The sequence below is a fragment of the Serinus canaria genome, chromosome 8 (genome assembly GCF_022539315.1).
Source record: "Serinus canaria isolate serCan28SL12 chromosome 8, serCan2020, whole genome shotgun sequence".
In the NCBI taxonomy this organism is placed as follows: domain Eukaryota; kingdom Metazoa; phylum Chordata; class Aves; order Passeriformes; family Fringillidae; genus Serinus; species Serinus canaria.
In genome coordinates this window covers 609,721-635,646 of record NC_066322.1, presented here as the reverse complement: position 1 = coordinate 635,646, position 25,926 = coordinate 609,721, and the positions used below count along the sequence as shown (strand labels likewise).

Sequence of the window (25,926 nt, the reverse complement as noted above, 5' to 3'; positions counted from 1 at the left end):
TGTTGAGGCCACAACAAAATGAAGAAAGAGTGACAAAGTTGGCCGTGTCCTTTGAGCTTGTTCTGTCATTCATATGGATAGATGGGAGCTCATGAATAATGCAGACCTGGAAATGTGTTAGCATTTTCCTGCTCAGAAACATATGATTAGCACTGCTCTGACTCCCCGGAGTGAAATTCCTGCTCTCAGAGGTCACTCTTTAAATCTGCACCACTCTCGGTGTGTTCCTGGAGATGAGCACGGCAGAGCAGCCCCAGGAGATGCTGCAGCAGCAGGGCACACCTGTGACAGGGCAGTGCTGGGCACAGGGACGCGTGTGCCACCGCCCCAGGGCAGAGCTGGCAGCCCCTGGTGCCACGGGAACGCCTGGCTCAGGACCAGCCCAGCTGCAGAGGTGACCCCACAGCTCACACTGGGCTGGGGGGGACCTCAAACCCACCCAGTGCCACCCTGCCATGGCAGGGACACCTCCCACCGTGCCAGCTGCTCCAGCCCCAGTGTCCAGCCTGGCCTGGGCACTGCCAGGGATCCAGGGCTGCCCTGGGAATTCCATCCCAGCCCCTGCCCACCCTGCCAGGAACAATTCTGCCAAAAGGGGGAACGGGTACCTTGGGGTTTAGGTTTTTCTGGTCAGTTCTGGTGAGCAGCTTTCAGCTTCATGTTAAAGTTACTGGGATCTTTCCACCAAACAATCCTGTTCCAGCTGGAGGCTCCAGGACAAGCTCTGCAAGCTTCATTCCCAGAGCATAAACAACAGCAAGCAAGGAGGGTGGAACTTCATCATTTGGAGCTATTAATTGGACAGCTGGCTCCTGCATGCAAACGGACTGAAACTTGTGAAAGTGTGAGGTCTCGTGGCCCAGCCCCACCTTGGAGCCATCCAGGCAGAGCCAGGACTGTGGCTCGGGCACTGCCAGGGCAAGGCCTTTGGAGCCCTTCCAGAAAAATCCTCTTTGTTCCTCTCAACTCCACCTAGCCTCTGCTCCAGCTCCTCAGGGCACCACTGCCCGCTGTCCCAGCCATGCCATCCATGGATTCCAGCACCCTCTCCATCATTTTCCATGGATTCCAGCAGCACTCCCTCATGCTCCATGGATTCCAGCACCCTCTCTATCATTTTCCATGGATTCCAGCACTCTCTCCATCATTTTCCATGGATTCCAGCAGCTCTCCCTCCTGCTCCATGGATTCCAGCAGCTCTCCCTCATGCTCCATGGATTCCCATCAGCTCTCCCTCCTGCTCCTTGGATTCCCAGCCCTCTCTCCCTCCTGCTCCATGGATTCCAGCCCCCTCTCCTCCTGCTCCATGGATTCCCATCAGCTCTCCCTCATGCTCCATGGATTCCCAGCTCTCCCTCACTTTCCATGGATTTCCATCAGCTCTCCCTCATGCTCCATGGATTCCCCCTCTTTCCCTCATGCTCCATGGATTCCCAGCTCTCCCTCATGCTCCATGGATTCCCAGCAGCTCTCCCTCATTTTCCAGGGATTCCAGCCCTCTTTCCCTCATGCTCCATGGATTCCCAGCTCTCCTTCATGCTCCAGGGATTCCCAGACCTGTCTCCCTCATTTTCCAGGGATTCCAGCCCTCTCTGCCTCCTGCCCCATGGATTCCCAGCCCTCTCTCCCTCCTGCTCCATGGATTCCCAGCCCTCTCTCCCTCATTCTCCATGGATTTCCAGCACCTCAGAGGGAGCCCCCAGCCCCACGCTCCTGCACGGGCCGAACACGTGCCCAGGACTGGAAGCTCTTCCAGTGCTCTGCTATTTGCTTTCAGTGGCACAGCAATTTGTGAATAACTTATTTAGTAATTACTGTGTAATTATAGCTCTGCTGATCCCTGACGAGCCGAAATCCACAGACAATGCCTATCAAATGAATCATTACAATCCCTATAAATTACACAGGAGATGTGCCCGTGTCATGATGAGATTCACGAAATGACTACAATTTCTGTGAAAGGAGATTAATTAAGATGGGGTTTAAGAAGGAGCAGATGATCCTGCCCCTGTGCCCAGCCCTGGAGTCACCTCTGGGTGCTGTGTCCAGCTCTGTCCCTCAGCACAGCAGGGACAGGAGCTCCTGGAGCTGAGCAAGGGCCTGGAGCATCTCGGTGCCCAGGAAAGGCTGAGGGAGCTGGGGCTGCTCAGCCTGGAGAGGAGCCCCAAGGAGAGGAGCCCCAGCCCTGGCTGTCCCTGTGTGTTCCTGGCTGTCCCTGTGTCTGTCCCTGTGTGCAGGGAGGTCAGAGCAGGCCCAGGCTCTGCTCCAGACCCAGCGATGGCACCAGAGCCACGGGCAGGGACTGAGCCCAGCAATTGCCCCGGCACAGGAGGCAGAGCTTCTGCCCTGGGCAGTGGCCAGCCCTGAGCAGATTGTGCACAGAGGCTGTGGACTCTCCTCTCTGGGCATATTCCAGAACCATTGGGACACAATCCTCTGCTCTGGGATGTCCCTGCTGGAGCAGGGAGGTGGCTGCAGAGGAGCCCCTCTGGTCCCAGCCCGGGGCTGAAGAACAAATCTGAGTTTGCAGGGCGGGGAGCAGAGAGGAGGGAGCAGTGAGCCCTGGTGGGGGGCACTGCAGGGCCAGCTGAGCCCGGGGAAGCACAGCTGCCTCCTCTGGCACAGCTGTCCTGGAGAACAGAGCAGGGGTGAGCAGAGCCTGCTCGGAGAAACCCCCAGGGCAGGGCAGAGCTCTGCACAAGCACTTCCAAAAGCACAGCTTGGAACCAGGCATCCTTCATCCAACACTCTGCTCTGAGACTAGCAGGAGCCCATTTTTTAAGCTCAGCACTTGATTGAGATGAATAAATTGAGTTACCTTGATGGAGAAGATGAAGAAATGCACAGAACTACCTCTGGCTGTAAAATTACATTTAAAACCCCCAACAAAATAACCCAACAAAACCCAACCCATTTATGTCCCCCTTGAGTCAGATGAGGCACAGCTTGATCCTGACTCAGATTTCCATTCCTGCAGCCATTTCCTGACGTACTTGCAGCACCCTGGACAGCTCAGCACCAGCCTCGGAAAAAGGGCTGGCAAGAAATGGACAATTTATTGCCTAAATTAAAGCTGCTACCTCGTCAGAGGGTGCAGCCACTCCATGAGATTTGCTCCTTTCTTCCTCACATCCCCAGCAACTTAAAATGTCTCCTCTTTCCCTTGGAATGTAATTTTAGCTGAATAAATTAACAGAATTTAAATGATCCAGTTCTCATGCTTGTGTTTTATTTTTGAATAAAGTTAGTAAATCCAAATATTGCCAAGCCTAAAAATCTGAGTATCAGGGTGATTTACAAGAAATGGTCTCCACAGGAACAGCGCCTTCCCCCACAGTAAAATTCAGGGGTTTTTTTTGTCTAGGTGCTTCATGGCAGGACATTTAAAAGTCAGGAAATCAGCTTTGTTACTTTAGATATGTGGGGGGAAAAAAGGAAGTTTCTGAAAAATTCATTACAGGCGCTTTTCTGTGAATAGTTCTGATATCACAAATCAAATCCTCTGATGCCAGAGGCTTGGGAGAGCCCTGAGAGGAGAAAGCTTTTATGCTCAATTTATGATTGTAAATCCAGTCCCAATCTCCACACGCAGACCTGGAGGAGGAATTAAGGGTGGCAGTAATTGAGCTCTTGATTTGCCAGGCTCGCTGAGGCACCTCAGCATTTTGTTACCTCTGTGGTTCAGCACAGAGGTTAATTAGTGCTTCTGCTGTGGGCCCGCTGAAAACCTCTTGGTTTTAAACCTCTGGAGTTATTTTTAGCTTTCTTGCAGGCGAAAAGGAAAAAAGAAAAGAAAAAAAAAAAAGAAAAAAAAAGGATTTATTTTTTCCCCTTCCTCCCCGAGTGCCCAGAACACACAGGAGCTCCCAGGAGGGTGCAGTGAAGCTCTGGAATCACCATCTCTGCATTTTCTGGTAATCCCCAAACTGCAAACACTTGACTGGGTAGAAGCACACAAACTTTACAGGCAAATGTTTGGGCTTAAGCAAATGCTTTTGTCAATTAACCCAGAGTTTGTCCGGGAAATTATTTCAGTTCTGGCCTTTCCCAACCTGCTAGGTTGTTTGCTCAAATACCAAAGCCTTGGGTTTAAAATCTGTTTTCTGATCTCTCAGAAGACTCGGGATATCCCTGATCAAAATCTGATTCCCTTGTGAAGCCCCCGGAGCTTTGCTATGAAAATGAGCTCTGCCCTCAATAACCCTAATGAAGGAGTGCTTGCACTGGGCTGAGCTTGGCCCCTGCCCAGTGTAAGGGACTCTCTCCTGGGCCTGGGCCAGGAGAAATCTGCCTCCTGCCCCTCCACCACTATTGCAATATCCCACTTTTCCTGCCCAGGAGACAGTAATTGCCTTCAGTCCCTTCCCCTGGGGGCTGTTCCCTCCCCTGTTTCCATCTCCCCTTCCTGAGCCTCCTCCCCTCCTCCTCCTCCTCCTCCTCCCCAGGTTTTGAGGCCAAGCTGAAGTTTGTGTTCCAGACTGTGAAATAAATCTATATCATTATTTATAGAGCTATTTACAGCACTTCCTCTCTTCATCCCATTTGTTACACAGGGTATTCTTTGGATTTTCAATTTTTTTAAATACTTGCTTTGAGGTTTTGTCCTCTGAGAAGAAACTCGAGGTTCACTGAGCTCTGCCCATGGGTGCTTCTCACCCTGAGGGGGCACAGGCAGGGAATTAAATCCCATGGAATGTTTTAATCATTGCTTGGAGCACACAGCAGGGCCAGGAGCTGGGTCAGTGATCGCTGTGGGTCCCTCCCCACCCAGGATATTCCAGGATTTTATGATGATTAACTGATGGAGGTGAAGATTTGGCCACCCCTCAACCCCTCTGATTTAACCAGGTGGGCAGGAAGAGGGGTCTGGACCCCGTGGGCTGTGGGTAACTGCAAAATCCGTGCATATAAACACAAATGGAGCAAACCAGAGCAGTGGGGCAACTCCAGCCAGAGCCCAGAGCAGAGACCCCGGGAATTCTGTTTGATTTCCCTCTGATTTTTCCCTGATCTGCTCTCAGGCCTTTAAATTTCTGCTACGTGTCAAGGAGAAACTCGTGTTCCTGGCCTTGCTCAAGCAGGTTATTTCTGCCTCACCCCATCTCAGTCACTTACTGTCATATAATTCATAATAAAGCTCAAGCTGGAAAATGGATTTGGAGGAAATTCCTTCATAACTCTGGGTAATTGTTACCTGGAGCAGCAGTTGGCATCCAAATCTTCACCTCCATCAGTTAATCATCATAAAATCCTGGAATATCCTGGGTGGGGAGGGACCCACAGCGATCACTGACCCAGCTCCTGGCCCTGCAGACACCCCACTGTCCCTGACTGTGTGCTCCAAGCAATGATTACAACATTCCATGGGATTTAATTCCCTGCCTGTGCCCCCTCAGGGTGAGAAGGAGCTCAAACCCAACGTTTAACAGAATTACTCTGACTTCCACAAATGGGGATTTGGCCATTTATCTCATTCTCTGGGGTACAGGAACCCGAGGTGCAGAGTTCCCAGCAGTGAGCCCTGCCAGGGCAGGGGGGCTCTGGCTCAGCTGAGCTGCTGGCCCAGGGGAGAGGGAGAGCAGGAAGGTTTTCCCTGGCTGGGAATCCCAGAATCTGGGAATTCTGGGGCTGGCTGGGAGCTCTCAGAGCTGTTTTCCTTTGGGAACAGCAGTGCTCCATCAGTGCCCTGGATGTCTGAGGGGGCTTCCTGTGCATTTACAGCCCTGCTGCCCTGAATGCTCCCCAGCCCTGGGGCACTCTTGGACTCCCCATGAAGAGCACTTCCCTGTCCCCTCAGAAAAGCAGGAGACAGCAGTGTCCCCACACATCCCTCTGAAGGGCACTGAGGGCAGCTCTGACTCCCTGCACGTGGCCAGGAGGTGCAGCTGGACTCGCAGCACTCCTGGGGACCCTCAGGAGTTCTGCAGCTTCCACTCCTGGGTGCAAACAGAGACCCAGTGATCTGCCACGGTCACCAAGAAGCTCCCAAAAGATCTGGGAGCAGAAGGAGAACGCCCAGACTGTGGATTTGTGCTCAGTCCTGCCCTGCAGGAGCTGCTCTGTGCCCAGGGTGGCCCTTCCAGGCTGGAGCAGAACCTCTCTCCTGGCAGCCAGGGCTGAGTGCCCGGCAGGATGGGAGCAGCCCAGGCTTGGGGCAGAAATGAGGACAGAGCAGGGGGAAAGCAAATCCTCCTCAGAGCTTGGAGCTCCTGAGCTCAGGTGGGACAGGGAGGGCACACCTGGAGCCTGGGAGGGCACACCTGGAGCCAGGGAGGGCACACCTGGAGCCAGGGAGGGCACACCTGGAGCCAGGGAGGGCACACCTGGAGCCCTCTGTGTGGCCTGGCTGTCCCACACCCCGAGCAAGAGCAGCTCAAGGGCTCAGGGGGGTGACCTGAGCCCCTCACAAAGGGTTTGCAATGTCCTGGAGTGGATTTCAGATTATTCCCTGTCCATCACCCTCCAGCCCGTGGAGGGAGAGGCCCAGCAGGGAGGTCACAGCACAGGGGTCACAGCAGAGGTGTCACAGCACAGAGGGGACACAGCACAGAGGGGACACAGCACAGGGGTCACAGCAGGGGGGTCACAGCACAGGGGTCACAGCAGGGGGGTCACAGCAGGGGGGTCACAGCAGGGGGGTCACAGCAGAGGGGTCACAGCAGAGGGGACACAGCACAAGGGATCACAGCACAGAGGGGACACAGCACAGGGTCACAGCACAGGGGTCACAGCAGGGGGGTCACAGCAGGGGGGTCACAGCAGGGGGGTCACAGCAGAGGGGTCACAGTACAGGGGGGTCACAGCACGGGGGTCACAGCAGGGGGGTCACAGTACAGGGGTCACAGCAGAGGAGTCACAGAAGGGGAGTCACAGCAGGGCCCTTCCCCCTCGCAGGGACCTGAGCCAGCCCCCGGGGAGCTCTGAGTGTGATTCACACCGAGCTCATTCACACCTGGGGGACAGCACTCCTGTTATTTACATCTCTGACACGTTCCCTGCCCTGGGAATGCCAATACACGAGTTCCATCAGGGATCTCCTGCAGGAACCAGCTCACAGGGCAAGCAGCACATGGAAATGAGGGCACGGTCTGGTGCCCCCGCAGTGTGGAGATGAGATTCCAGACTGTGCCACCAGCCAGGAGAGCACAGGCAGCTGCTGGCTCAGCAAAGTCCTTGTGTGATGAAATCAGCTCAGAAAACACCACCACACCCCTCTCACAAGGCTCCTGCTCCTTCCCAGTGCCACTCCTGACCCACCTCCCGGGCAGCTCCTCACAATTATTCACATTTCTCAGAGTTACTGGCAGTATATCCAAGGGTTCTGTGTGACCCTGGACACCAGCAGCACCTCTGGATCACAGAACCAGCCAGGCAAAAAGCAATTTCCCCGGCAGCTGTTAGGAAAGGACCAGGATGCTCCCTGGGGACAGAACCTCAGGCTGTGTGAGCCCCGTGCAGCCCAGAGTGCCCCAGGCCCTGAAAAAGGCAGCAGCTCTATTCCAGCAGTGCTCAGCAGCAAAAGGAGCTGCCCTGAGCCCAGGTTTGGTTCCTGCAGAGCTCACGGCTCCCTCGCACCTCCCTGAACCAGCACAGATGGCCACTCTCCCTGCCAGCAGCACCAAGGCAAGAGTTTCACAGGAGAACAGTCTCACTCAAGGATTAAGGAGTCCACGCTTCACCAGTTGCTACCCTGAGAATTATTGCTACTTTATGTTTTCGTTGGTTTTTTAAAGGGATAGTGCTCCTAGGTAATGGCAATGTCAATTATAAGCAAAGGAAAAACTTCTCCAAACGATCCTCGTTCCCAACCAAAATCCAGATCACCACCTTTAGGACACTCTCCCTGTCTGGAGAGCTGATTAAAGCAATCACAGAGGAAAATAAGACATTTCAGCTTGGTCATTGAGTCAGACCTCTGAGCCAGCATCCCCCCACTGCCCTCCCCAGGTCAGGACCAGACCCAGATTCCCAGAATTTTCTCTCAGACCATTCTGCTTCCCACCTCCCCTTTCTTTCATGATGGAGAACATCTATTTTTATGATTTGTGCCGATGCACTTGGTACTTCTGTGACATTTTCAACCTCTGCATCTCAAAGTGCTTTGTAAGGGCGGCTACAAGGCACCTCTCAATTTAAGATGGAAAAAATCCTGGCAGCAGCTCAGAGACAGATTCAGCTCTGCTCTGTTCAAATGAAGCCAGACCTTCCTTCTACCTGCTCTGAATTGCAAATACACCAAATCCCAGCTCCTTCTGGCTTAATATTCCTTTGTTTTCACTTGCATTTTCTGTTTAAAATAAGTGTAACGGTGCTCCCACTTTGGTAATGATGCCTCAAGTATTAAATAAATGGCAGCAGAGGCCCCCTGTTATTTTGTGCCTGTTACATCTCTCTCACAGGGATTCAGAACCTCCTGACAACACTGATCATATGGGGAGTACGCTCAGGAGGAAATTTCATGGAAGGAAGGCAATAATTGTGGGATTTGAGCAACTGAAACTCTGCATTTCCATGCAGTGAGGAATATCTTTACGTGTAGGATACACCCGGAGTTTTGTCTCTCTTTTATCACCATCAGAACAGAGCAGCAGCAGAGCTGCACCAGGAGCACCTTTGGATCCAGCAGCAGATGGCTGAACCCCCAGCAGCACTGAAATGCCCCCGAGGCACAGCTGAAATTCCCTCCCCAACAGCACCTGGGGGCCCTTCTGGGCAACCTCCAGGCCAGCACCCAGCCCCTGACCCCTCACACTGCTCCCTGCCTTCCCCAGGGGCTGCCCTGCTCTGCCCCAGCTCCAGAGCTCGGAGGGACAGAGCTCGGGCACAGCCAGCTCTGCAGCTCAGGCTGCTCCTGGGAATGGGCTGGAAAGTCCCTGGCAGTGGCCCTGCAGGGAGCTGTGGCTGCTGCTGGGAGCAGGAATCGGGATCACGGAACCACAGGGAGCTGTGCCTGTGCCCATTGTGCCTCTGCACCACCGTGGCAGGGGGGTAGTGGGATTGCTGGCACAGCCACGGCCCCTGGTGCCCCAAAACGCAGCTCAGAGACCAAGGTCAGACCCCAAAGCCTTCCCCAACACAGACCCCAAACCCTGCCCCAGCACAGACCCCAGACCCTTCCCCAGCACAGACCCCAAACCCTTCCCCAGCACAGACCCCAGATCCTTCCCCAGCACAGACCCCAGACCCTTCCCCAGCACAGAGCCCAGACCCTTCCCCAGCACAGAGCCCAAACCCTTCTCCAGCACAGACCCCAAACCCTTCCCCAGCACAGACCCCAAACCCTTCCCCAGCACAGACCCCAAACCCTTCCCCAGCACAGACCCCAGACCCTTCCCCAGCACAGACCCCAAACCCTTCCCCAGCACAGACCCCAAACCCTTTCCCAGCTCAGACCCCAAACCCTGCCCCAGCACAGAACCCAAGCTCAGACCCCAGACCCTTCCCCAGCTCAGACCCCAGACCCTTCCCCAGCACAGACCCCAACCCCTTCCCCAGCACAGAGCCCAAACCCTTCCCCAGCACAAAACCCAAGCTCAGACCCCAAACCGGTTCTTCCCCAGCACAGACCCCAGACCCTTCCCCAGGTCAGACCCCAACCCCTTCCCCAGCACAGCCCCCAGACCCTTCCCCAGCACAGACCCCAAACCCTTCCCCAGCACAGACCCCAGACCCTTCCCCAGCACAGACCCCAACCCCTTCCCCAGCAGAGACCCCAGACCCTTCCCCAGGTCAGACCCCAACCCCTTCCCCAGCACAGCCCCCAGACCCTTCCCCAGCACAGACCCCAGACCCTTCCCCAGCACAGAGGGGCACGAGGGCACGTCCAGGCGCTCAGGGGAAGGGGCAGGCTGCTCCTCCTGGCTGTGGGACCCCCGGGGCTGGGAGAGGCCCCCTGGGCACGGCCACAGGGCCCCGTTACTTACGGTTGAGAGGCAGGCTGGCATTGGTCGTCCCTAGCTTGTTGGCAGCGACACAAGTATAGTTGCCAAAGTGCTCTTCTGTCACATTGGTAACAGTAAGAAGGGATCTCGTACTATAATTTTTAATAGTGATTCCTTGTTGACCATTGATCAGTCTAGAAAGCAAAAAGAAAATGTCTATAACTCACATACCACAACCAAGATCTTTTATTTTTTTAATTTTTTCACAGCGCTCTTTTCTTCCCTGGTTTCACAGACAGCCCCGGGAGCACAGTGAGCTCTTTGCCAGCTGCCAGTGCCTGTGCTGAGCACAATTCCTGGCACTCTGGGGAGCCCTGGGGCTGGGGGTGCCGAGGGGAAGGGTCCTGCCTCAACGTCCTGCAGCTGAGAGAACAGAAACACCCACAGGAGGAGCGGGGACAGAAACTCCCGGGTGCAGAGCTTGGATTTCCAACTGGGCAAAGCCAGCTGGGAATTGGAATTGTGTCCCTGGGGCAGAAAGGGGTCCTGGTAAGGCTTTCCAAGAGAGCCTTTGTCCTTTCAGCCTCTGGAGTTTGTGTTGTGCTTTCCCAGCTCTGGCTGGCGGCAGGTGAGGGTGAGGAGCCAGGGTGAGGATGAGGATGAGGAGCCAGGGTGAGGATGAGGATGAGGAGCCAGGACTGTGACCATGGTTTTGTTTGCAGGGATCCACAGCTGCAAATGAGCCTTGCAATTAGGGACAAAGCGCTCCAGCAGCCCTGCTGAGGCAGCAGCCTGGGCAGGATCAGGTAATGAAGCACAGAAAAAAGGCAAATCAGGCCTCTTCTCACCCAGCTTTGAGCCTCCCACCCCAAATTCATGGGAGAAATGCAGGTGCGTGGATACTGCTGCCATGGCAGGAGCATTGCTGGGCACCGGGAGAAAGCAGGAGAACCAATTTAATGATGTTGTGGTAGGCAAACCACGTCTGACCAAACAAGGAGAGGAGAAGGGGAACCGTGTTATTAAAAACTCGCCACAGTTATTACTCATAATTCCCTCCATTTCCCATAAGGAGCAGAGTTCTGGATTAAGAATGCAATTTTTGCCTGCAATACGGAAGGATATAATCATATATCCTGGGAATGGATGCCATCTTCCACTGTTCTATCTGAAAACCTTGGCAAGTGTGTCATGAATGGCACGTGTGCAGGCTGTGGAGTGAACCTTGGGCATGGAAACACAGAAAATGGGATTGCAGGGCCTGCTTTGGGGTGAAAATAGAAAAATGGGATTGCAGAGCCTGCTTTGGGGTGAAAATAGAAAAATGGGATTGCAGGGCCTGCTTTGGGGTGAAAATAGAAAAATGGGATTGCAGGGCCTGCTTTGGGGTGAGCACAGAAAATGGGATTGCAGTGCCTGCTTTGGGGTGAGCACAGAAAATGGGATTGCAGGGCCTGCTTTGGGGTGAACATGGAAAATGGGATTGCAGGGCCTGCTTTGGGGTGAGCACAGAAAATGGGATTGCAGTGCCTGCTTTGGGGTGAACATGGAAAATGGGATTGCAGTGCCTGCTTTGGGGTGAGCACAGAAAATGGGATTGCAGTGCCTGTTTGGGGTGAACATGAAAATGGATGCAGACCTGCTTGGGGTGAACATGGAAAATGGGATTGCAGGGCCTGCTTTGGGGTGAACATGGAGAATGGGATTGCAGTGCCTGCTTTGGGGTGAGCACAGAAAATGGGATTGCAGTGCCTGCTTTGGGGTGAGCACAGAAAATGGGATTGCAGTGCCTGCTTTGGGGTGAGCACTGCTCTTGGAAGATTCATCTTCAGTCCAGAAAGGGAAAAACTCTGTGCCAGGTGGCAATTTGTCCCTTCAACCTTTGCAGATGGATTTTCCCCTCTAAACCCACCAATGGCTGTCCCTCTGCTTCCTGCCTCTCCTGCAGAAAATTCCAGAAGAGTTCCACCCCCCCCTTGCTGTGCTGCTCCCATGCACAGAATTCCCAGAGCAGCTGTGGGTGCCCCTGGATCCCTGGCAGTGCCCAAGGCCAGGCTGGACACTGGGGCTGGAGCACTGGGACAGTGGGAGGTGTCCCTGCCATGGCAGGGGTGGCACTGGGTGGCTTTGAGGTCCTCTCCACCCCAACCCAGCCTGGGGTGCTCCGCACCAGCCCTTCCCAAGCCAGCTCCTCACTTCTGGCCCACAGCCCAAGTTGGAGCTGCACCATCTCCATTTCAGCTCCGAGGTTCACCTCCTTTTCTCCCCAGAAACAGCAGAGCCTCGGGGTCTGTGCTGTCACCGTGCCCTGTCCCAGTGACACCTGCCCCTGAACAAGGGAGAGTGCCTGCCTGCCTGCTGGCACTGGGACCTGCTGCCCCCAGGCTGCCCAGGGTGCCAGCTCAGGGCCCTTCCCCTGTCACTGTCCCTGCTGGCACCAGGGGCTGGGGGGAATCCTGGAGCCAAGGGGGCTGGGCAGGGATCCAGATGGGTGAGCACACAATTCCCAGAGCAGGAGCTGGCCACAGCTGCCCAGGAGCAGGAATTGCTCCTGGGGGATTCCCTGCTTTGTGTAAAGCTTGGCTCTGCTCAGCACTGAGCTCACATTTATCATTTATTGTATAATAATTTATTATATAATAATTTATTCTATAAGTATTTATTATATAAACATCTATTATATAATCATTTGTTGCTGGGCCTCAGCCAGTGACTGCCAGGCTGCAACAGCATCCTGGGGTGTGCACGACAGCACTCTGGGGGTGTACAACAGTGTCCTGGGGTGTAAAACAGCACTGTGTGTGTGCACAATAGTGTTCTGGGTGTGCACAACAGCACTCTAGGGGTGCACAACAGTGTTCTGGGGTGTACTACAGCACTCTGGGTGTGCAGAACCGCACTCCAGGTGTGCACAGCAGCTCTCTGGGGGTGTACAACAGTGTCCTGGGGTGTATAACAGCGTTCTGGGTGTGCACAACTGTTGTGGTGTGTGTTCAGTTCCACTCTGGGTGTGCACAATAGTGTTCGGGGTGTAAAACAGCACTCTGGGTGTGCACAGCAGTGTTCTGGGTGTGCACAACCGCAGTCCAGGTGTGCACAGCAGTTCTCTGGATGTGTGCAACAGTGTTCTAGGTGTACAACAGCACTCTGGGTGTGTACAACAGCACTCTGGGTGTGCACAGCAGTGTTCTGGGAGTGTACAACAGCACTGTGTGTGTGCACAATAGTGTTCTGGGTGTGCACAACAGCACTCTGGGTGTGCACAGCAGCTCTCCAGGTGTGCACAGCAGTTCTCTGGATGTGTACAACAGTGTCCTGGGGTGCACAGCAGCTCTCTGGGTGTGCACAACAGTGTTCTGGGTGTAAAACAGCACTCTGGGTGTGCACAGCAGCTCTCCAGGTGCGCACAGCAGTGTTCTGGGTGTGCACAACCGCACTCCAGGTGCGCACAGCAGCTCTCTGGGTGTGTACCACAGTGTTCTAGGTGTACAACAGCCCCCTGGGCGTGTGCAGCCGCCCTGCACGCTCCTTGCCCGTTGCCCCCTGTGCCACTCCCCCCGGGCAGAGCCAGCCCCTCCTCACTGCAGGGTGGATCCCTGGCACTGCCAGCCTGCCCAGTGCCAGCCCCAGGGCCCCTCCAGCACCGTGCTACAATGGATGGAGAAATGATAACGAGCTTTGTCATTCCAAATGTAAGTCTTGTTGGCTCTGAGAAGGAAAAGGGAATTAATGCTTTAATATTTCATTTAGGTGACTGCTGGGCTTCTTCCCTGTGGCTGTTTGATGTCTGAGCTGTAATTTCTGTGAGCCCAGAACACAGCCTGGGTTCAGAGCTGCCCAGTGAGGCCGTTGTGCTCTCACAGGGAACCCCCAGCCATCTTCAAGGCCACACATTTCTGACACCCCATCCCTGGAGGAGCCCCTGGATCCCTGCAGGCCTTGGAGCACCCTGCCCATGGCAGGGGGTTTGGAGTGCCATCAGCTCCAAGATCCCTTCCAACCCAATGTCATGCTTCTAGGACAATTTTGAGATGATTTATTAACCTCTCCCCCAAATTTCCTCCAGCTCTCCCCACCCTGTGCCCCAGCAGTGGGGGAAGTTACTGAGCAGAGCTCTGGGAAGTCAGTGAGTAGCAGGACCAGCCCTCCCTGCCTCAGAGAGCAATAGCTCTAACTCAGGGCAGTCTGATGCTGCCTCTGTGTTCAGCTTTAATGGGTATTTTATGGTGAGCTGATCCCTGGAGTCTGGGAATGGGGCTTCTGGATTCACATCAATCTCAGTAACAACAACGCAATTTCCACCCCCAAAAGCCTTGTTTCAGACACTGCAGACTCACTTCTGATGGCAGGGCTAACTCCCACTGCTAATTTACTGAACAATCCATCCAGATTTCTAGGAAAGAGGAGTCCCAGCCCAAGAGAAATGGGATCCTCTCTATTGTGTGAGCCAAGAATCCAGCAGGGTGTGCTCTCCCAGGGAGCAGAGTCAGCCCTGGAGCACAGCTGCAAATTATCTGCAGGGTGATGGAGATGCTCCTGGGAGCTCCCTCTGAGAGCTGAACCTTCTCAGCTCTGCACCAAAGCAGTGCCTGGGCTGGCCATGGCTCACCCTGGGCTGGCCAGGGCTCACCCTGAGCTGGCCAGGGCTCACCCTGGGCTGGCCAGGGCTCACCCTGGGCTGGCCAGGGCTCATGCTGGGCTAGCCAAGGCTCACCCTGGGCTGGCTGCCCATCATCCAGAGGCAGAGGGGAGACATTGGATCCAAAACCAGCAAAAAAAAAAAACCACCTCTGGGTATTTTCCCCTTTCCTGCAAGGGATGGGGCTCAGAGATCCCCAGCAAGAGCTGACAGGATGCCCTGAGCTGGAAGGGACCCCACGGATCACCAGAGCCCAGCTCCCAAAAGGATGGAGCACTGGATTTAACCCAACATTTGAGCAGGAAGAGCAGCAGGACAGAGCTTTTCCTGCTGAGGGGAAACTCCCGGCAGCACAGGAGCAGAAGCACAGCCTGGGTGTCCTGAAATGCTCTGCTTTGCCTCTCCTGCTGCTGCCATGGCCCTGGACATGCCCAGCAGGGAGGAGTCTGGGCAGAGCCACAAGCAGAGAGGTGATCAGCATGCTGGGAGCTGCTAATTGAGCCTGGAGTGCCAAAACCTGCTCTGAAATATTCCCACAGAAGGGATCCTTGTGCTGCGACAGCCCTGGGAAGGGCACAGCACAGCACAGCCAGGAGGAGCCATGGAAATGGGGTGCAGATGGATCTGACCAACAGAGAAACACTCCTGGTCCTTGCAGGAGAGATCAGCTGGAGAGAAGCTTCAGGAGAGGGTGGGATGCCATGGCTCAGCAGAGGCAGGAGGACAGCAGCTGAGGAAGGAGCTGACAGATGGCTTTCTGTGAAAAAGGGTCATTAATCTTCTCCTGCCAGCTCCCAGGTTTAATGGGATGTTCGAGCTGACGACCCCAGCACTTGGAGGCTGGGAAATTCCCGAAGCTGCCCAGCTCCAAGGGACAATATCCACCTGCTTCTGCAGCAGCCTGTGAGCCCAAGAGAAAGGAGCTCCTGCACAGGCCCAGAGCTGTCAGCCAAAACAGCCTGCTGGAAATCAAACCACCTCCCTGCTTAATGAGCTGCCTTGGGAACTCAGGGGGCTCTGCAGAGATGCTGCTGCTGACCCAGAAGGGCCCAGGCAAACCCAGAACACACAGCCAGGTTTTGGAGCTCAGTGCTCCCCTGAACCCTTGGCTGCAGCGACCTGCAGGGCTCACCCCAGGGAGCACAACCAGGGCACCCCTCACACTGCCTCAAAGCCTTGCTCTCAAAGGTGAGGAAGACAAATTAATTAAACAGAAATCCTCTCTGCAGGTTTTCCCAGAGCTCCTCTGGCTGTCACCCTCCGAAGGCTGGAGCTCCTGCAGCTCCTTTGGATGTCAGGCTGTTGCCATTTCCCCTCTGACACAACAGGAGCCACGGGGCAGCTCCAAGCACTGCTGCTGGAGCTGGGAAGTGCTGGAAGGGGCACCCCGGGGCAGCCCCAGCCTGGCAGCAGCCCTGGCACACGAGGGGTGGGCGAGCAGGGGCTACTTACTTCCTCTCTCCTTTGTACCACTCAAAGAGCGGGGCAGGCACTCCTGCACCTTCGCAGCGGATCAGGCCGTTCCCTCCAAGCATCACACCGCTGGATTTAAGTTCCTGAATTGTGGGGACAACTGAAAAATAAGAATTGTGAAATAAATGGACATTGGCATCTGGACAGGCAGGTCACCCAACGCCGCTGCTCCTCTCGGCCCCTCCGGGGGCTTTGCTCCAGCTTGAGGCACATTCCAGCACTGTGGGCACCCACAGGGGGAAAACATCCCACAGTGCACATCCCACAGTGCATATCCCACAGTGCACATCCCACAGTGCATATCCCACAGTGCACATTCCACAGTGCACATTCCACAGTGCACATCCCACAGTGCACATTCCACAGTGCACATCCCACAGTGCACATCCCACACTGCACATCCCACACTGCACATCCCACAGTGCATTCCTGCTCTGGGGCACACTGCACATCCCACACTGCCCATCCCACACTGCCCATCCCACACTGCACATCCCACACTGCACATCCCACAGTGCCCATCCCGCAGTGCACATCCCACACTGCACATCCCACAGTGCACATCCCACAGTGCACATCCCACACTGCACATTCCACACTGCCCACCCTGCTCCATGTGCCTGGTGTGGAACCCAGCTGAGACGTGGAGACACAGCAATCCATCCTGCAAAAAGCTGCTTTTCAGTCCCCCCACACAACCCCAGCACTCTTTAATGAGCTATCAGTGTTTAAATCCTGAGCACTGGGAGGGGCACAGGAGCCCCCAGCACTGCAGGACCCTGTCACTGCGAGGGTGTGGCAGGTCCCCAGGGCCAGCACCCCTGACCTCCTGCATCAGCTGCACACCCCCCCAAACCTCTGAGATCTCAAACTAAAGGAGTAAACCTCCAAAATGATGAGCCAACCACAAATATCAGGGAAAAGAGACTTTCCCATCATTCCACCGCGTATGGAGTTGTTTCTGTAAGTGCATTTTGTCTTTTTAAATAGTAAACACTGTAAATAGTAATAAACTTTTTGAGCTTAGAACTACAGGCACAAATAAAGATGAAAAGCAATTGTCAGGTTTCCCAGTTGCCAGCAGAAGGAACCGCCAGCTGAAAATAAAACACAGCAAATTCCTCAGGAAAGAGATTATCAAAGGCAACAACTGCCTGCTCCCGGAACTTTTTACGTTCTCTGGTTTTAAACAATAATTTATGTGCATCATCAAAACGCTGTAAAAACCAAACCACATAGCTTATAAATAAAAACCTGTTTGTTTTTCCCCTAGCAGCTCTCCAGATGTTGCTTTAAGGTGTTTATGGACCCGTGGAGCTGTGCCTGCCTCGCTCTGCTCCCCCCACCTTGTGTGGTGCTGCTCCCCCAGCCCAGACCCAGGGGCTGAACCCACCGAGTGCTGAAGGGTCCCACTGAGCCTGGCCCTGCCAGGAGCTCTCAGGAAAGCTGGGAAGAAAGCCCAGGAGGTGCTGGCTTGGGCTGTGGCCAGGATGGACCTTGGTGGTGGCCAAGGAAGCCCCAAAGCAGCAGGGCTGAGTGAGCCCCAGCTCCCCTGGTGCAAACCCCAAGGGATGGGATGGGATGGGATGGGATGGGAACACCTCCCTGAAGCACAGGGAATTTTGGAGAGGCTATTTGCACACCTGGAAACAGGTGCACACCTGGTTTTACCTGAGTGTGAGTCGACTGTGGATGGGCACAGCTGTCTCAGCTCTGCAGCCCAGCGTTGCTGTAATTACAGTAAACTGATTTGTTACCCCATCTAATTACTTTGTAAATGTGAAATACTCATCGACTGAGCACTGCCGAGCCCTTGTGCACCTTTCCTCTGCATCCCTGTCCTTTGCACTGCCTTCTGCATTCCCAAATCCTGTGTGGATCATTCCAGAACCTTCTGAGGGATCTGCCTTTGTGCGCTTTACCCTGGCAGTGCCCCAGCGCCCAGCTCTGCAAAGCCTCACCTGCTCAAACCCGGGGCAAGCCCAGCCTTTGGAAGGGTTTAATGGCACAGGTGGGGAGGTGTTAATGGCACAGGTGGGGAGGGTTTAATGGCACAGATGGGGAGGGTTTAATGGCACAGGTGGGAGGTGTTAATGGCACAGGTGGGGAGGTGTTAATGGCACAGGTGGGGAGGGTTTAATGGCACAGGTGGGGAGGGTTTAAGGACACAGGTGGGGAGGGTTTAATGGCACAGGTGGGGAGGGTTAATGGCACAGGTGGGGAGGGTTAATGGCACAGGTGGGGAGGGTCTAATGACACAGGTGGGGAGGGTTTAATGGCACAGGTGGGAGGTGTTAATGGCACAGGTGGGGAGGATTTAATGGCACAGGTGGGGAGGGTTTAATGGCCCAGGTGGGGAGGGTTTAATGGCCCAGGTGGGGAGGGTTTAATGGCACAGGTGGGGAGGGTTTAATGGCCCAGGTGGGGAGGTGTTAATGGCCCAGGTGGGGAGGGTTTAATGGCACAGGTGGGGAGGGTTTAATGGCACAGGTGGGAGGCTTAATGGCACAGGTGGGGAGGGTTTAATGGCACAGGTGGGGGAGGGTTTAATGGCACAGGTGGGAGGGTTAATGGCCAGGTGGGGGGTTTAATGGCACAGGTGGGGAGGTTTAATGGCACAGGTGGGGAGGGTTAATGGCACAGGTGGGGAGGGTGTTAATGGCACAGGTGGGGGGTTAATGGCACAGGTGGGAGGTGTAATGGCACAGGTGGGGAGGGTTTAAGGCACAGTGGGGGGGTAATGCCAGGTGGGGAGGGTTTAATGGCACAGGTGGGGAGGGTTAATGCACGGTGGGGAGGGTTAATGGCACAGGTGGGGGGGTTAGGCACAGGGGGAGGGTTAATGGCCAGGTGGGGAGGGTTTAATGGCACAGGTGGGGAGGGTTAATGGCACAGGTGGGAGGGTTAATGGCACAGGTGGGGAGGGGTTTAATGGCCCAGGTGGGGAGGGTTAATGCACAGGTGGGGTGTAATGGCACAGGGGGGAGGGTTAATGGCACAGGTGGGGAGGGTAGGCCAGGGGGGGTTAATGGCACAGGTGGGGAGGGTTTAATGGCACAGGGGGAGGGTTAATGGCACAGGTGGGGAGGTTTAATGGCACAGGTGGGGAGGGTTAATGGCACAGGTGGGGAGGGTTATGCACAGGTGGGGAGGTGTTAATGGCACAGGTGGGGAGGTGTTAATGGCACAGGTGGGAGGGTTAATGGCACAGGTGGGAGGGTTTAATGGCACGGTGGGGAGGTTTAGGCCAGGTGGGGGGTTAATGGCACAGGTGGGAGGGTTTAATGCACATGGGGGGTTTAATGGCACAGGTGGGGAGGTGTTAATGGCACAGGTGGGGAGGGTTTAATGGCACAGGTGGGAGGGTTTAATGACACAGGTGGGGAGGTGTTAATGACACAGGTGGGGAGGTGTTAATGGCACAGGTGGGGAGGGTTTAATGGCACAGGTGAGAGGGTTTAATGGCACAGGTGGGGAGGGTTTAATGGCACAGGTGGGGAGGGTTAATGGCACAGGTGGGGAGGGTTTAATGGCACAGTGGGGAGGGTTAATGGACGGTTGGGGTTAATGGCACAGGTGGGGAGGTGTTAATGCACAGGTGGGGAGGGTTATGGCACAGGTGGGAGGTTTGGACAGTGGGGGGGTTAATGCACAGGTGGGAGGCTTTAATGCACAGGTGGGGGAGGGTTAATGGCACAGGTGGGAGGGGTTAATGGCAAGGTGGAGGTAATGGCACAGGTGGGAGGTGTTAATGGCACAGGTGGGGAGGTGTTAATGGCACAGGTGGGGAGGTGTTAATGGCACAGGTGGGGAGGGTTTAATGGCACAGGTGGGAGGGTTTAATGGCACAGGTGGGGAGGTGTTAATGGCACAGGTGGGGAGGTGTTAATGGCACAGGTGGGAGGGTTTAATGGCACAGGTGGGGAGGGTTTAATGGCACAGGTGGGGAGGTGTTAATGGCACAGGTGGGGAGGGTTAATGGCACAGGTGGGAGGGTTTAATGGCACAGGTGGGGAGGGGTTAATGGCACAGGTGGGGAGGTGTTAATGGCACAGGTGGGGAGGGTTAATGCACAGGTGGGGAGGTGTTAATGGCACAGGTGGGGAGGGTTTAATGGCACAGGTGGGGAGGTGTTAATGGCACAGGTGGGGAGGGTTTAATGGCCAGGTGGGGAGGGGTTAATGGCACAGGTGGGGAGGTGTTTAATGGCACAGGTGGGGAGGTGTTAATGGCACAGGTGGGGAGGTGTTAATGGCACAGGTGGGGAGGTTGGGAAGTGTTGAATGACCCAGGTTGGGATGTTTTCTGTGAGCCTGCAGGGCAGTGACAGCCACATCCCCCTCCCAGCAGGGCTCTGTCCCACACTGCAGGAAGGGAATCTGCTGGGAACACGGCTGCCATGGCCAGGGACAGCAAACACAGCCCTCAGCACAATCCCTGCTTTTACCCAAACTGGGAGAGGGAGCTCCACCGGGGGTTACAGCAGAGCTGCTGCTCCCTGTCCATCCTGCCTCAATCAGCCTCTCAGACTGGCAGACCCAGCCCTTGCCTCCAGCCCCCTCATCCAATGATTGCAGCAAACCAATCCATAAATCCATTAGCTTCCACCCAGCAGCATTAACATCTGAAGGGGAGCACACATGTTTAAGCAGTTTGTGTGACTCCTTCATAATCTGCAAAAGAAGAAATTCAGATTGTTGTTGTTGTTGTTCCATAAAAACAACGGGGACAGTGGAACATTCCCTGTCCTTCCCCAGGCTGTGTCAAAGATGTTTGCACTGGAAGAGCAAATCAGGGATGAGGGAAGGCCTGAGTCACGTCCCCAGCCCCTGTTCCTGAGGCACCACCTTGCTGCTTCCCCCCGAGCCTGCTCACCTTCTCCTGGGGGTTTTGGGGATATTTTTGTCTTGCTTGGCTGGCTGTTTCTCACACAAAGGCAGAACATCCCTGACAATGTGCTTCAGGAGGAGCTGGTGCATAAAACCCTGCAGCTTACTGCTGCTCCATGGGCAGCTGGTTTGGGGATGCCAGCTGCATCCCAGCTCCAAATGACAATTCCAGGCTCTGCTGCTGGCTTGGAAACTACTGGGAAACTTCTGAGGAGGAAATTTGCTCAGATCTCCCTTTGAGGAGGATTTCAGCTCCTGTTTGCTCGCAACAAGAACTGAAATCAATGTTCCCTGCTCCAGGAAATCCCTGGTTAGTGCAGGCACGGGAACACAAAGCGGGGATTGTTGGAGCCACCATCTCCTGGATTTATCACTGTCAGCTTATTTTATGGCTTTTACTCTAAAGACAAACTGTGGCATGCAGCTGTGCTCCTGGAGCACTAATTAAGGAGGGAAAATCCATCAGCCCTGGAAGCCTGAGCAGCTGCAGGTGAGATCCCACACCCCAGACCTGCTGCTCAGGCTGCAACGGGCAGAGACAGTCACCAGGGAGCAGAAATGTGGTTAAAAAGAAGCTGAGGCTGAAGGGAGGAGTGGGACAGTGAGACTCCAGCTCCAGCCCTCCCTCAAACTCCCACAGCTGGAGCTTCCTCTGCAGGTGTGAGGGGAGGGATTCCTGCCCACCACCAACAGCCAGCCAGGAAAAAACACCTTGGCTCAGAGCTGGGGGGCAGGAGGAGGGAGGGAGGTGCCAGGGGGAGGAAGGGGTGCCAGCCCCCCCAGCTCCCAGGGCGGCGTTATCCGGACAAACCAAGGGATGATCGAGGCACTGTGATAGAACCTAACTGGGATCTGAACGAGAAAACCTGGCCTAGACCTGGCAATTCAAAATGTCTTGGGCATTTCTGGGCCAGTTCAATAGAATGATGGAGGGAGAATGTGATGACCTGTGTCTGTGGGCAGCGCTGGCTCCTGTGACTCAGATCTGGAGGTTTGGGTCCCCACGGTGGCTCCGTGTTCAGTCCCCTCCCGTGGCTCATCTTTAAATAAAGCCGAATTTCTGCCTCGCAGATGAGCTCCAGAAAATGAGCTCCAGGGCTGGGAGGGCCTTGCTGGGAAAGGATTTTGGGGTGGGGGCTCAGACGCAGCCCCCAGAGCGCTCCCCACGTCCTGCACGCCTGTCCCCTGTGACGCCCTGGGAGGGACAGCTGGCCCTGGCCACAGCTCACCTTCACTGTCCCCAAAAGCACAGGTTTGTGCATCCCACAGCAGCGGGCTGGGCAGAAGGGTGCCAGGGAGGAGAGCCGGGCACGGCGTGCCCCGCAGCTGGTGCCAGGTGTCACCAGGGGCTCGGTGCCACCACCAGGGACCCTCTCAGGTGTCACCCCACGAGGAGCAGTGCCCAGGCCAGGCTGAACGGGACCTGGGCTGTGGATGGGGTCCCTGCCACGGCAGGGGGTGGGGTGAGATGGGCTTTAGGGTCCCTGCCAACCCAAACCTGCCCTGGTTCTGAGCTCACCTTCACACAGGAACCCAAATTTAACCCCTGAGGTTCTGCTCCAAAGCAGCCCAAGGATGCTGGAGCTGGTCCCCATCCCAGCCATCCCTGGTGCTCCCAAGGGCCTGAAGGAAGAGCTGGAGCCCTGGCAGTCCCAGGCACAGGCAATGCTCCAGCCCCAGCTCCAGCAGGTTTCCTCTTTTCACATTTTAATGAGCTTCGGGACTTTTAGGCACATTAGTTATGTTGCCCTAATTACTCATTATAATTCTAATGTGCATTTTATATTTAATTACAATGCTTATAAAGATTTGGTATGGACAGTAAATTATTATAACTAGCATGTGCATAATGATTACGAGCTGAATTTATTAACTTTTACACGAGCATTCAGGGCTGGAAACTTCCAATTTCACCTTTGTGAGCCCCCATATTGTCTGATTAAACCAACATTTCTGTGGCATTAATTGCAAATGTCAAGGAAAAAAAAAGATCTTTTATTTTCCCTGTTTTCATCAGCTTTTAATTTGGCATCCTAATGCCATCTTTTGTTAGTGAAATTGCTTTCCAGGGCGTTAAGATAAAAAATTCCAGGTAAGAGAACTGAGATGTGTTTTGTGCCCAGCAGAACAGATATCAGCAATATTCAAATATATTCTTTTCTGTCCATGCACCCTCCGAGTGTTGTACCAACGCAGGAACAAGGCAGACAGTGCTGCTTGTACTTTAAATAATTAAGATGGGCTTTTGACACTCTGGATTATTTAATTTCTCTCCTTGATTGGGCGCAGCAGCCCTCCCTCTGCCCAGATTAGTGGAGTGCTTTGATAATGGCTCCTGGTGCAGAAACGTTTGGGAGGCACGGCTGGAGCAGCCACTGGGCTCAGCAAGTCACAGGCTGCTTTATTCCAGCTTTTCCCCAGGACTGGCCAGGCTCTGGACTCACTGCCATCCTGACACTCACATTTCCACAAACTGTACGTGCAAACACAGGAGATGGGGTAAGAATTCACTCCTGGATGAACACAGGGTCTCTTTTGGGCTTTTCACTGAATCCCAGGCTGGTTTGGGTTGGGTGGGAGCCTAAATCCCAGCCAGTGCCACCCTGCCATGGCAGGGACGCCTCCCACTGTCCAGCCTGGCCCTGGGCACTGCCAGGGATCCAGGGGCAGCCACAGCTGCTCTGGCAATTCCAGCCCAGCCAGGAATCCCCTCCCACATCCCCAATATCCCAACCAAATGTGCCTTCCTTCAGCTTTGCCTTACCCACCCAGGCCTTCCCTTTACCAGCACCTTTCAAGGTGGATTAATGTTTACTAACCTTGGACTTTCAAGGGGGATTAATGTTTATTAACCCTGTACCTTCAGGGTGGATTAATGTTTATTAACCCTGTACCTTCAGGGTGGATTAATTCAACAGTTGTGCCATGCCCTTGGGAGAGAGCAGCCTCAGGCATTCCCTGGTGGGAATGTCACTGGGATGTCACTGGGATGTCACTGGGATGTCACTGGGATGTCACACCTGCTCCCCAAAACGTGCTCCTGCCTCAGTCCAGCTCATGGATTGCACTGGGCCCCCCAAGCCCTGCCTGCTGTGCCAGTTCTGGGTTTGGACAGGAACCCTCCTGGGGCTGAGCACAAAGCCCGTAACCCACGGGTGACTGGAAAACATCAAAATCAGCAGCACAAAATAATACTTAATAAATGATGGGCTGCCAGACAGGAGCCCTGGACAATCTGTTTTACAGGTATTTCAGGCACAAAAAAAAAAAGAAAACCAAGAGGAAAGGGCTTAATGAAGCCTCCCAAAAGCAGCAAAGCAAGAAAGACCTAGAGGGAGGTGCAGAAGGGAAGGCAAGCTGGGAGAAGCGCTCTGTGTGTCTGTCCTTGGGGGTTATCTCACTGCTGCATCTCTTTAATCCATTTGTTTTCCAGCAGAGCCCTTTTCTCCCCCATCCCCTTCAAGGGAACCCGGTAAATGCAGCTTGAGCCCCCGTTAAAGGAGCTGCTCCAGCATGGAACACAAACCCGAGGGAGCTGGCACTGCTCCTGTCCCTGCAGTGGGATCTGGGACCAAACACGGGCTGGGAGCAGGGCACATCAGAGCTAGGAGGGGCTGGGGCAGCCCCAGGGCCCAGGGCAGGGGAGGACCCCCACTCTCAGCTGGGCCAGGGGGGTCAGGGTGGATTTTGGGACAGGTCCATCCCCAGAGGGTGCTGGCACTGCCCAGATGCCCAGGGAATGGGCACAGCCCCGAGGCTGCCAGAGCAGCTCCAGGAGGGTTTGGACAGCTCTGCCAGGGATGCCCAGGGTGGGATTTGGGGTGTCTGGGCAGGGCCATTCCTGAGCACAGAGGGGATCTCAGAACTCCCCTCTCGTGAGCTCCCAGCAGCAGTGGAGCCCCAGCTCCCCCTGAGCTCCAGCACACGGAGAGGGCTTTGGGCAGGAGCTCGGGAGGCAGAGGCAGGGATCTGCAGCACAGGGCTGATCCCATCCAGGATCTGATCCCACCCAGGGCTGGGATCCCACCCCTGGATCCCATCCTCAGGGCAGCCAGGTGAGCCCAGCACTGCTCCCACCCAGGGCTGGGATCCATCCCCAGGGCAGCCAGGTGAGCCCAGCCCTGCTGCCCGGGCCAGCACTGCTCCCACCCAGGGCTGGGATCCATCCCAGGGCTCTCCATCCTCTGCTTCCTCCCTCCATCCCCTTCCTCATCCCTCCATCCCTTCCTCATCCCTCCATCCCCTTCCTCTTCGCTCCCATCCTCGTCCTCATCCCTCCAGCCCTGTCCGTCCTCATCTCCATTCCCCCACTGCTGCCCAGGCCAGCACAGGGCTCCCACCCAGGGCTAGGATCCCACCCCTGGATCCCATCCCCAGGGCAGCCAGGTGAGCCCAGCACTGCTCCCACCCAGGGCTGGGATCCATCCTCAGGGCAGCCAGGTGAGCCCAGCACTGCTCCCACCCAGGGCTGGGATCCATCCCCCAGGGCAGCCAGGTGAGCCCAGCCCTGCTGCCCGGGCCAGCACTGCTCCCACCCAGGGCTGGGATCCATCCCAGGACAGCCAGGTGAGCCCAGCACTGCTCCCACCCAGGGCTGGGATCCATCCCCCAGGGCAGCCAGGTGAGCCCAGCCCTGCTGCCCGGGCCAGCACTCCTCACTGCTCCGTAATCCATGCAAGCATAAGTCACAGTTAGCACCGAGCAGATTGTTTGGGGTTGCAAAGACAGCAGCTGTCACAGCTTGACAGCTTTCTTGTTAGTGAATCAGCTTTCCTGACAGTCTTTTTGATTGAAAACCCCTGTTCCCTGACAGAGGGTTGGAGCTGATGTACATATGGAGCTCCTGAAGAATGAGAGGCAGCCATGAAGGCTCTCGAGGCTCTTGCTCTCTATAAAAGAATTGCAGTTTGCACAGAGGGAGGGCTGGGCTGGCCCTGCCCAGCTCTGCTGGCAGGTGAGAGCGGATGGGAAGGGCTCAGCTCTGCGGGGAGGTGGCAGTGGCACACCCGAGCCGAGCCACGGCCTCAGGGGCTCTACATGAGCT

At 55.2% G+C, this 25,926-nt stretch overlaps 1 protein-coding gene across 6 annotated transcripts in view; it reads right to left on the bottom strand.

Annotated features, from left to right (window-relative positions):
* The window catches only part of NEGR1 (neuronal growth regulator 1), a 164,109-nt gene that overhangs the window by 25,975 nt on the left and 112,208 nt on the right, over positions 1 to 25,926 (bottom strand). For all 6 annotated transcript variants that reach the window (XM_018912563.3, XM_009088799.4, XM_030226453.2 and 3 more), the window contains exons 5-6: positions 15,973 to 16,093; positions 9,924 to 10,075 (exon numbers count right to left, since the gene is read on the bottom strand). In XM_018912563.3, the coding sequence (XP_018768108.1) occupies positions 9,924 to 10,075; positions 15,973 to 16,093 (273 nt within the window). The remainder of the gene's footprint in view (positions 1 to 9,923; positions 10,076 to 15,972; positions 16,094 to 25,926) is intronic.